This window comes from Carica papaya, chromosome 3 (genome assembly GCF_054855325.1).
Source record: "Carica papaya isolate Zhongbai chromosome 3, ASM5485532v1, whole genome shotgun sequence".
NCBI classification, from domain to species: Eukaryota; Viridiplantae; Streptophyta; class Magnoliopsida; order Brassicales; family Caricaceae; genus Carica; species Carica papaya.
Genome location: NC_142311.1, coordinates 23,075,442 through 23,088,166, shown reverse-complemented (window position 1 = coordinate 23,088,166; position 12,725 = coordinate 23,075,442). Strand labels below are relative to the sequence as shown.

The window sequence follows — 12,725 nt, the reverse complement described above, 5'->3', positions numbered from 1 at the left end:
ATACGTTATTTTTTGCACTCATATCTATTATGTTATTAGATATTGATGTCGTACTGAGTATTGGGACATCACATCAAAGGTTTTCACGATTTGAGATTGTGTATGGTTTAGTCCACTAACTATTTTACCATTACAGGAAATTGTCAATGTCGATGAATAGCAAAGAGTAAAAGTGGTTAAGGCTATACATGAGAAGGCACGACAACACTTGGAAAAGTAGAATGAATCATATACCTACAATTCCTACAAATGAATGAAGGATGTTGTATTTTAACCTAGTGACTTGGTTTAGGTTCATATGCAAAAGGAAAGATTTCTTAAATAAAAAAAAATCTAAGTTAGATCCCAAGGGAGATGAACCTTTTTAAGTCTTGGAACACATTAGTGATACACCTACAAGATTGATCTACCTGGTGAGTTTGTCGTCTCTACTACTTTTTATGTTGTCGATCTTTCTCCTTTTGATGTTAGTTTTAATTCAAGAATGAATCCTTTCGAAGTAGGGGGTTGATGTGAACCAAGGTAATATAGAATATTCTCAGGATCAATGAACCCATACAAGCTACAACCAAAGTTTCTCAAGCCACCAAGCATGTGACCAAGTGTCCCAAAGGACCAAGCAAGTTGTTTGGGCCCTAAACTGTCCACATATGAAGCTCCATGGGATAAATAAGACTTTGACATAATGCAAGATGGGCTTGGACCACTTGGAAAGAGTATAATGATGCCCAATGGACCAATCACAAGAGTTAACACTAAGAAACTCAAGAAAAAATTCCAACTATTCGTCCAAAAGTGGATCCATGAAGAATACAAGCTTGAGCACAAAGAAAAGACCCATAAATGAAGGGAGTTTGGCCCATTCTGCCATGATGAAGGCCAGCCATGCATTCTCCTATAATATCGCATGTTTGGATGAGAATTAGAAAGGGAGGAGTGTCCCACCTAAGAGGTCATTTTCGTCTACAATTCCTCTCTTGGTGGAATACGGCAACATGAATCCTCTATAAACCAAGATTTGTGGTAAAGAAGCTTTATGAGTGTCGAATTCTATCTTTAAAAGTCCTAAATGGTTTTCTTTCTTCATCAATTAATATTTTAAGGAGTTGGAATCATGGTTTACAAAGGAAAGCTCAAATGAGGATGATTCCTTACCCAAGTTGAAAATCCATGGATAGAGTTTTTTTCTACTTCAGTGAGGAAGCTTTTTACGGTATCTTCAACACAACTTCTCCACCAAAAATTAATTAATTAATAAAGTTCAAATCCAACTAAGATGAGAAGTAAGAATTCGGCCACAATTAAGGAATCCAATTCAGGATAGAAGAATTTTATTTTTTTTATGTTTATTCTTCTTTAATTTAATTTTTTAATTAGAATCCTATATAAGAATGTACTTAAAATTCTCCTAAAATGTAGTTTCTAATTTCTATTCAGATTAGTAAATTTTATGAATATATAAATGCCCTATTCCTTTGGTTGTAAACTTATCATTTAAATCAATAAAGTTCAAGTTCTTTATTTTAAGCGTTAGCTTTCAGGTATTGTGAGTGCTCTTTGGAGAGGTCTCTTCAACTATCTCATTGAGTGAAGAATTAATTCTACTTACCTTAGGTATTCTCATGGCATTTATTAATTCTTATTTTTGTTTCCCTAATATCTTAGTTCATATTCACATGTTGAGTGTAGGTTAAGTAAAGAGAATTTATTTGTCAACACAATTAGCTATAGTTGTGGTCATATTAATTCCATAATGTTAGGTATAATTGCGGTGATGTTAATTCCATAAGTTTAGTAGATTATGTTCTTTAATAGGTTCCTATAATTATGTACTTAATTTTATATTTCCTAGTTAGTCTTATTTCTTAATTAGTATTTTTTTTTCCTTCTTTATATATATAAAGAGATTGTATTAGTAAAGGGAGATCAATTTTCTATGCCCATCAATTTCTATCTTTTATTATCATGGTATCAGAGCTGTGATAATCTAGAATTTCTTGGTTTTGTTAGAAATATTTTCTGCTTTGGCTTCTCGGCTATTGCAGGCAATCATTCAGTGTTCTTTGGTGCTTGTCTTTGACTTCAACCATTCTTCAAGTACAATCTATACTTTGTCTTTCGTCACTTCATAGATTTTGAAAGATTGGATACTATCTCTGCTAAGTTTAATGGGAAAAACTATCCTCTTTGTGAGCTTCATTTTCAATTGTTCATATAAGGGAAAGAATTATGTAGAATTTTATATGGATCATTGATAGAACCTATTGACAATAAATCAAAGGAAAAATGGAAGGCAAATAATGCTAGAATTATTACTTGGATTTTGAGTTCTGTTAAGAAAGATATTGCTTTGAATTCGATATCATTTTGTACTGCTAGTTCAATATGGGATCCCCTTAAAAAAGTAATTCTCAAACAAACCAGATAGATAATTTGAAATTGAATATGCTATGCTAAACTTAATCAAGATGATTGGGATATAAGAACCTTTTATGCTTAATTGTTGGGATTATGGATTAAGTTAGATGTGGTGTCTTTGAACTTTGTTGAAAAGTCAGCCTACCAATAATTAAAGAAAAAAAGAGATAAGAGTAGGGTACTATAGTTTCTCATGAAACTCATACCTGAGTATGAGAATACTAGAGCCAATATAATAAATCAAGGAATAATAGATATTGATTCAATTTTAAATTTTAGGTGATTTTCTTTGTGAGGAAACCAGACTACGCACTCAAGCCGTTTTAGATGCTAAACCAATTCTATTGATATTATTTTTTTCAACTTGTTATGGCAGGCCTCAAATGAAGCAATCAAATGGAGATTATAGCAAAGTTCAATGCTAATTTTGTAATAGCATTAGACATATACAATCTCATTATAAGACAAATAATGAATGTAACTACTGTAAAAAGAAGTCACATGTGATTCTTGACTATCAACTCTTGCAAAAGAAAAAATAAAATCAACCTATATTTTTCACCAATGGTTTGGGTGAAGAACTTGATAAGGCTGGCGGTTCCTCTAGTAGCAACTTGAACATCACTCAAAAAACCATACAACAGACTCATTGTACAATGTAGCACTGTGACTCTGTTTATGCTATTATACGATATATATGATTTTATAGCTATTATTCTACTTGAGTATATATATTGCATGATAAAAGATGTGATACCATAGTATGTCATTTATGGAGATGGTGAATCTCACCCACTTATTTCCCTTTCAAATACCAAAGGTACCACTACTAAATAGTGGGGGTTTTGGGCGAGATATTTCGGAAGTTAGGTTATGAGTATCAGTAATTTGTGGTTATTGCTTTATACTTTTAAGAGTTATAATAAAAAAAAATATTAAAGTCTCACACTGTATGTAAAGATTGTACATATATTCAAGGGATGATAATGCTTATGCATTTTATTGTAATAATAATTTTTATTATTTATATGAGATTGTGCTTCGATCATGCTCTATAAGAGGCAGTTATGATAAAAATTCTCTACATATGACATATACATCATTAAGCCGTAGAAACATTCTCGCTAACCCATGAGTATATTTACAATAGAATACGTCTAGAATCTTAACTAGAACTAATATCCTAGTGCAAGAAGTTCCTTGATCATCACATTAGTTTCAAGAAAAAACAAGAATTTATTCTTTGATAGGACGCACAATCTTCTTCAACAATCAAGTGAAGATTCTTTGAAATATCTTTCTGAAAGATAATCCAAGATTTTCAATTATTTAAAAAATAAAAATTAATAGCACAAACTTAAGAAATTTCATTTTAGTTTAAGGAAAGATTTTCTCAAATGGGTTTCTTTCATAAATCATCGTTGGAAATACTTATTTACATATTCCATAAAAAATTATTTAAAGAAGACTTAAAAAGTTACTTTAAGGTTGTTTCTTTAAAAATAGATGTTTTCCATAAAGTTCAAATGAGTAGGTGGAGTAGAAAATATTTTTAATAATGATCTTCAAGTTTTTTAATGAATTTTTTTTCTCTCACTCACACACTCTATTTTCTCTATTGTCTTTCTTATTCACATCTCTTCACTGCTACTTTCAAAGTTAGATACTAGATATTTACAAAACAGACAAAAAATTAGTTAGATAGTTTTGAAAACTGCATTGTTTCGTCCTTTTTAATAGTAAAAAAAAATCATTTTTTCAGTTAGAAATTGACGTGATTCGAGTAATGCTTGAGTGTATCTTCAAAGTGATTCATGACTATTTTGGTTTGTAAAATATTTAATGCATTAAAAACCTTTTTCGAAAATTCTTTTCTTTAAAATTTTAATATTGCAATATAAGAGAAGTTTCTTCTTGAGTTACACAACTTCTAGAAAAGATACATAGAAACCTACTTTCTTTGGTTTCTTCTTCAAGCTCTTTCTTGAGGTTTTTAAAGAGTATATATTCATGTCTTCTTCTTTTTTCCCTTCAGCTCATGAAAAATGCTTCACAATACATTTAATTGTTTTAACTCTTGGGTCGACTATTAGTTTTAAATATAATCTTAAAGCAACAATAGTTTTAATTAAGTATTTGTCATTTATTAAAATCAACACACATTTTTCTCATAAGTTAAATTTTCCTTCAAGTTGATTGGTCACAAATGGAGCTCATGTGATAGTTCTTGGATTTATTTCCTCAAGGAAGAGACCTAGAACACATTATAAAATTGTGACAAATCTGGTGGTAATGCTAATCGAGAAACCACATGACAATCCCTTCAAGTATTTAATAAGTCCTTTGCATGATCTGCTGAGTGCAAATCATGATCAATCAGGTAGTATACAATATGAACTAACTTGTGTACTAAAGTTTGTAGGATATTATTCAATGATACAATTAGATTTTGTGAAACTCTACTAATATTAGTAAATGATTGTATCCACTTACTAATTTAAGCATGGATTTGAGTTTGTAAACTTTCAATATATAATATTAGATTTTAATTTGAAAGAAAATTTAAAATATAAAAATATAGATAAAATTATATTTATTTTAGTAACAGTTTTAACGCCATTTAATTTTGTTGCACTTTTTACAATAGTTTTAATACCACCACTAAAATCATGAGCTAGTTGTCAACACTTTTTAGTGACGGATACAAAAATTAAATCACAGCTAAAGTATATGAATGGCAGTCTCCCACGTGGCAACACTTTCAACGGTGGGGAAAAAAAGATAACATGTATGAGTTTTCCCGACAATTATGTAGGCAAAAATTATGCTGCAATTTGTATGTAATCCACCATGTACTTATTCAACTATAGAAAAAAGCCACTGAAGTGGGGAAAGAAAAAAGCATCTTAATTCTTTCTTTCTGTCGTAGTGGAAGGAGAATTGAATGCACATAGGATTATGTTGTAGTTATATGTCGATTATAATCTTATACACCAGCTCATTGAAGGAGAAACAATAAATTTACTAAGTTTATAATTACAATTTTACCGGATTATCACATTTGATAATATCTAAGTCCTCATAAAACTACTTATTTACTAACTCATCTTGACAGCTGCATTGATAACCAAATATCATTAAAGATATTGAAAAATAACAGTAAATGTACGATCATATGTACATCTAAGAACATTACAATAAATATTATCCTCAAACCAAGTTCTTATAGACAATAAAGCACAATTATTAAAGGACCTAATTTTCCTTTACCATCAATTCCAAAAAATCATTTACACTGTAGAAAATCTTCTCGTATCACAAATGGTAAAATCATTGGTACCAGATAATGATAACAATTCACTAAATCTTCAATATTATCACACAAAACATTGCACCTATTTGCATAGAAACAATTCTTCTTGAAGAAAATGTCTTAATAATCATATCAATTGGAGTCAACAAGTTACAGGAAAAGCAAGAAATTAAACAAATTAAAGGGTAATTTATTAAGAAAAATTGAGACGAAAATATCCAAAATAATAAAATATATGAAAAGAAAAACCAATACCCAAGCAATTTTTAAAAAAAGAAAAAAAGAGTCATATGTGCAACATATTATATTAATTAATATTTAATATAAAATAAAATCTCTTAGATATATTGCAAGCTGAGGTTTTTTACTTGACATCTCATTATAGGATATCATTATCACTAAAAAACTGCTAACTTAAAAAATTTATTTTAATCAAATTAATAAATTGTGTTTTTTTATTTTGAATATTATGCAGGTACCTCAAATATAAAAACTTCCACTTTTGCCCCTTTATTTCTCAAATATTGTTTTCCATCTTTATTTTTAAATAGGCATGATGTAGGAACCATGTTCTTATTTTTTGACAATTTTCCCAAGTGATACCTTCAAATTCCAATTAAATTTGACTTTTTCTTTTTAAAAAGACAAACTAATGTTTTATCTGGGTACCAAATTTCTAAAATGTCCCTTTTTTCCTTATTTTTTTTAATTTAATAAACAAGATACAGCAATCTTATCAAAACACATAATAATGCAGGCTACAAACTTCTTTGTTTATAGCTGCTGCTTAACGGGAAATAGTGGATCATGAATGTGTGTACCTTCTATTAGTACTTTCAAGGATTTCTCATCTTCACAACAAATGCATATTGCAGATGTCTCATACCATTTTGCTCAATAGCGAGAGAAACTCTAATCAGTCTTCATTCAATGACTTTCGGCCAATACATGATCAAGTAAAATTGATCTCAGTTTATTCCATATTAAGGTGATAATGAATACATAAACAATGGTTGAGAACAATCGGCACAGTAGTTGAGTGCAGTTGCATCCTTCCCTTATTTTGAGGGTTTTGTGAATCATATTTTCTTTACGTCTATTTTTTTCTTCGACTTTGATAATATATTTTGACTATAACTAGGCATCATAAAAAGAATCGATGTATATATGGGAAATCTAGATTTCTGGATTTTTTTGTGGATCAAAAACACGATTGTGGCAAGTAGGATTGCAGGGGTAAGGGCAATCTATCTTCTGGAAAGGAATACGGTCATAAAACCAGTCTCCAACTGACCTTGCAATTGTCTATTTGAAAGAAGAAAGGAACCAATAATTTCTTTCTTGATAAGTAAAGAAATAAGCATGAATCAAATTACTCGAAAAAATGCAAAGAAAGGAACTAGGATAATCGATGCAACCTCTTACCTTCTTACTCAACATTGGAGAGTCAGGCCAGAACCATGTCTTCTGTGTTTCGGTTTGGCAATGAGCATAGCAGGAATCTATAAACATTCCCCTAGATGAAGATTTGCCAAGTGCAATCAGTGCGCTGAGGAACTGTAACCTGAAATCTGACAGTAGTACCCAAGTGAAGTTGTAATAGGGTGAATTGTCATACCTAGATGTCTTTAAGATGAGTCATAAAAACCCAATTTGGCACTTATCTACTTCATAAATACAATTTAGATCTACAAAAATTAATATGTAAATAGATAATGGAATTGAGACTAAGCAAATCAATTTTCTGATTTTGCTTCCACTCTCTGGGGAAATGAACTAGTTTGCCGATAATAAATAACTGCTTCCATATTCTTAGACAGAACCAGTAAGTTTATGTTTAGAGGTTTCTGCTCTCAACAAAAAATTTTCAACTTGAACATATTTCTAAGAACTCTAGAATGAAACTTAACAATATTTGCTCAAGTGACAGCGTTATGCTAGTTACCTTGCATGACTTTGAGCTGATTGGGCAAGCAATTCTTTATGTCAAGCTCACAACTTTGCCAATAGCCACTCGGATCGGCGACACGAGGAGCCAAAATATTTTTTATCTGAATTAGAAAGAATATTTGCAGGATTATAGAAAATTCAGTTGGAATCATAACCAAAATTCATTAATCCTGTGTTCAATTCTTATTCCTTTTCCCAGTTCTAATCTGCATATTAGTCTTATAATGCATATTTAGAATATAATTTGTTGTGTTTTACTTAGCAGCTCTCCATCTTAAAATTCCTTAAATAGCAAGAACTCAATTTCTACCTTCTAAGGTGAGAATTGAATTCCCATCATCAAGGAATTCAAAATGTGAGGTAGGAAATTAAACACCATAAATTATGTCCTTCTTATATATATTAATATTAAAGTGAGAACTAAAATGATAAATTAATTGGGAATCGAGCCAAATGCAGCTTTACAATAGAAGACATCAATAAACCATTGTTCAAATATGTATATCACTTTGTACTACCGACTCTTAGGCATCTCAACTTATAATTATGTCTATTCAAATAAGAAGATCAAACTGATTTTAAAGTTGTACAAAGAAAGGTAATGTTTTCCGTTTTCACCACTCTAATGGTTGTTAATGTTTTACTTCTTACTAAGTCTCATTCTATCCAAGAAGCTAAAGGCAAGCTGTTTTTTAACTAAAAATTAAAGAAAAAAAGGTTCTGGAAGAAACATGAAATCATATCCCACGTCTATCAAGAAAATTCATCACTGAATATTAAAGGAAATTCACACATAGAGAACCTACAACAATCTTGTAAATCAGTAAATTTCAGACTCATTATAAATATTAAGAAAAGGAAAAAGATACAAAACATTTATTTATAGCAGATGCCTCTTGATAAGAAGTTGGGTAAAGCCAGGATCAACCTTCCATCATCAATGTCAAGGAAATCAGATATAAATAGGGAAAAAGGGGAAGATGCAGCTATTTTCATGATTCAATTAAGGCTCACCTCCAACCTAGTCATAGTATGCAGCTACTTTTCCCACAATTTTCCCAACCAAAAAACCCCCTGTAAATTATTAATTTTTTTTAAATTTACATCTTCTAACTTCTCCAAGCCACATCATCATAGAGTATCCTTAAGCTTGTTGGGTCCATCTATTTGTTATGAATCACTTTCTTCACCAGTGCAGACTTCCTAATTTTCTGACAAATGAACCTGGTGTTTGTTTTAACGCGTCCTGTACTACTATGAATCAGACATCACATCTTCATTTTCAGCTAAACATATCTTCTGAATATAGAAATTTCTCTATTGAGGATAAATTATGGAAACATAATATAGATTGCCTCATGACTGTTTCCTAGAATTTTCAGTTTCAAACTGGCTCGCTTTTTATTGTTTTGGAGTATTTTAATAACAAATTTTAATTTGGCCTAATCTGCTCCAACTTCATGACTAACATCCTCCTTAATCTACTCTTCCCTTTGAATAGGTGAGCCCACATGCCTAAAGCGATAGAAGGTTTCCATATTAAATTATTAATGAAGAAATATGATCACCCCTGGCATTAGCAATCAACAAACATCAAATTTTGAATTTTAAAGAAAAATTTTGAATTTGTTGTCCAGAAGATTTTAATTACAATTGATATTTATGCAAACAACATATTCCAAGAAATAGTAGCCCGAAAACATATATTTAGAGAATAAATAAGGAGATTTTTTTTTATTCGCCTGTTTATAGCTCGTAAAGCAAGGGAACAATCTCATACAAATAATTCAGTTAATGAAGTTAAATGAGCACTACTATAAATGAGAAAAGAATTGATTCCAAGCATAACAGCAAATGAGGACTCAATTTGTACCAACCTGCCAAGAATCATAGGCTGCATTTAAAATAAAAAGCGGTGTTTGTATTTGTCGTGTCATGTACTGTGGGAAGAAACACTGCAAATTACTTAAAACTATTGGTAAGACAGAAGAGGATATGTTGAAGCATGAAACGAATATATGTCCATCATACAAGAAAACTTACCAACCCAGGTGTCATTCTTGAGGTGCATGATGGAGGCAAATTTTTTGCAGATCCCTACACACAGAAAATATAGATTCAGAATCAGAATAATATCATCATTATTTCAATCAGACAAAAAGTGGTATAAAGGAACTATCTTTTTCCTTTACAGGAAAAAGAAAGTAGTTTTGTTTACTTGGAACCATAACACTAGAGGCTGGGAACGTAAATAGCGTATGAGTATAAAGTTCATGGAAAAGCAATGATCAGAAAGCCAGAGCATGTAAGAGTACATGTGTTTCAACTGCTTCACTAAAGAATGCTGCAATATGCTGTGCTCCAGAAACATCTCGCCTGTCATAAACCATGGAATTGTTCGATTGCATAGAGAAACATGATAACATGCTTGGACATAAGGTGAGGGCAAAGGTCCTAATCATAGGCTTACGCATTGATAAAGAAACCAGCATCTGAAAGGCATTTTACTTTGGTACCCATTGGTAGGAGAGCACTGAAGCTATCGCAATGCAAAATGGAAGCCAAGCCACCAGCCGAACAACCAGAAAGAATAGCCTGTGGTAATTGATGCAGAAAAATTATTTAGAATAAGGGATAAGTAAATAAGGTTTAAAGTTGCCAGACAGTAAAGTATACTTGCATTTTCAGCATCTCTCATTCCTTTAGCTAATAGATCTTCGACGACAGCAAGCCAAACCCTTGCACCTCTGAAGTGAAGATTAGTAGCCTGATCAAATTACTATCTGATTAACTTTTCACGAAATATTAAGCATAGCTATGATTTAAGTTTTTCCCATCGAAACGGAACATCCAAATTCTTTTTTGACTTCAAATAACTTACTGGACTGACTGCTTGTACATCACCAGTAAACGATGATCCATCACAATATCGGACTTTGACTCGATTCCAGTTGTAAAAGTCTGAATAATTCAAACAAAAAAATGAAAACATATATAACTTTGGAAAACCTATCTTCAAGAACAGGATTTAGCAAAGATACAAAGTAATACCTGGATTAAATTCTCTCCTGTTGCTCAAGATACCTGAGAAAGGAATTTGCTTGGCCATTTGTTTGGATGAACCTAACCGGGTGTTCTTCCTACCAAGGCAAGTGGTGATGTTGTTGCACCATCCTCCTCCCTAGAACCCAAAAAACAAAAGCATATTGTATTAAAAGTACAGACAATTATTGAATATCCCACAGACAAGTGAAAATCATGCTTTCACCTGTAATTCATTGAAACACTTGAAACTAAAATAACTTTCAAGATTAACAAAATCTAAAAGTCTAATGAAGTTAACCTAATTTGTATTCCTCTATTTTCCATTGCTGCAATTTGCCTTTATCTTTTCCTTCATCTTTATATATATTGAGTGAAACAACAGAACAAACCTCAAGTTGAATCAACCAACTCTTAATCCCGGTACCAAATCCCCTATCCAAATGGTAAGCTGGTGGGCTACCATCCAAACAAACTGCAAAGCAAATCAGACCATGAACACACAACCAAACTTTTCTGGGGCCAAGATACCAATCAATATAGTATGTGATAGAATTTCTTACCAGCCCCTTTTTCCGGTGCATTTTGAACATATGTTATTCCCACAAAAGAGCCCTTTGTCTTCAGAAATATCATTCCACATACTAAAAGTTTCAACCATTGGCTTAACCTTACATCCACCATTCTGCCCGTTAAAATTCAAATTAAGAAAAAGAAAATTATAGAATGAAACAGAGCATACCGTGATATATAAATTAATAAAGGAATAAGCTTATATATGTTCATTCCATAAAGGAAAAAAAAAGTTAGAAATACAGCATGGAAAAGTAATTTGTCATCATCAAAGAGAAAAAGAGCAATCAAGTATCCGAAATAAAATCCTTTCCTGGGTATTGATTAAAATTTTAAAAACTAAACTAGATTTGTACATTCCATTTGTACAAAACTGCCATGTTTGAGTTTCAATCAGCAAAACTTCCAATCAATCGATTGCATCGTAATGAAATAAATATCACATTGAATAACTTGTAAGGAGAGTTTGTTGATAAACTCGTTCAAGGAAAGATAGAAAGAAGCACTAACGTGAATTTTCTGAAGTTGGGTTGGTGATTACAGGAACCCAACTTCAGAACATAGGATTTAAAGCGGGAAACAGCGATCTTCAAGAAGATGGTGAGGAAGGCAAAAGCAATAGCCAATGGGTAATGATTGTATAGAGAGAAAGTGCTTTTTTGTGGAAGTGCTTTTTTTTTCCTTGTAGAAAGAATAAAAAATAAGAAATTAACAAAAAGGGCTTTTCAGCTGGGGCAAGGAACCCGAGAGCCGACACTGATTCGCCCCTAAAACGACGCTAATAAAGACAAGATAAGCAAGAAAGCTCTGCTTATTCCAATGGACGGACCCGACCCGGATCGTTTGCGGCTTTACGACACGGGTTGCATGCAGTGGATCTATTTACTTCACGCGTTTCGCAATCATTCAACGGTTCAGATTCTCGAAAAAGTGATATGACAACGTAATGAAATTAAGACTAATATATAAACATATTTTCAGTTTTTATTTTTTAACTTAGTATAGATTTTATTTATAAAATTATGTAAATTAGCTAATAAATTAAAAAAAAACAACACTAGGATTAAAAAATTTTAAATACTATTTCTAGTACTTTATTTATACATTAATTATTATATAATTAACTAAAATACCAATTTTTTATTAATTATTCGAAAATATTCAAAATTCTCAATGCATTATATTTATTTTCAAAATTCTTCTTAAACTTTCAAAAAATGCTACAGGTTTTTTTCTCTCTGTTAACTTTCTCAACAGTGTCTACTATTGCTGACGAAAGACGTGACATATATAAGTCACGTCACAAGTTTTTTAAATTTGTTAACAAATTAATTACGTCAATATCACTGTCAAATTTTTTAATTCATTTTGTCAATTATTCTCAATTAAAAATTTTGAATGGGATTCTCAAATTTTTTGTAAAATTCAA

At 31.3% G+C, this 12,725-nt stretch overlaps 1 protein-coding gene across 2 annotated transcripts; it reads right to left on the bottom strand.

Annotated features, from left to right (window-relative positions):
- Positions 1-6,629: 6,629 nt before the first annotated feature.
- On the bottom strand, positions 6,630-12,089 carry LOC110815318 (Pectinacetylesterase family protein). 2 transcript variants are annotated; one of them, XM_022043061.2, is made up of 13 exons: positions 11,807-12,083; positions 11,287-11,408; positions 11,116-11,198; positions 10,733-10,862; positions 10,563-10,642; positions 10,362-10,448; positions 10,152-10,276; positions 9,997-10,057; positions 9,725-9,778; positions 9,559-9,636; positions 7,677-7,782; positions 7,157-7,302; positions 6,630-7,036 (listed from the first exon to the last, which is right to left on the bottom strand). In XM_022043061.2, exons 2-13 carry the CDS (start codon positions 11,405-11,407, stop codon positions 6,908-6,910), a joined length of 1,200 nt encoding a protein of 399 aa, XP_021898753.2. In that variant the 5' UTR covers position 11,408; positions 11,807-12,083; the 3' UTR covers positions 6,630-6,907. The 2 variants fall into 2 exon arrangements, with proteins under 2 accessions (XP_021898753.2, XP_021898764.2); XM_022043072.2 differs by lacking the exon at positions 9,997-10,057 and having other exon boundaries at positions 10,190-10,276; positions 11,807-12,089.
- Positions 12,090-12,725: the final 636 nt, after the last annotated feature.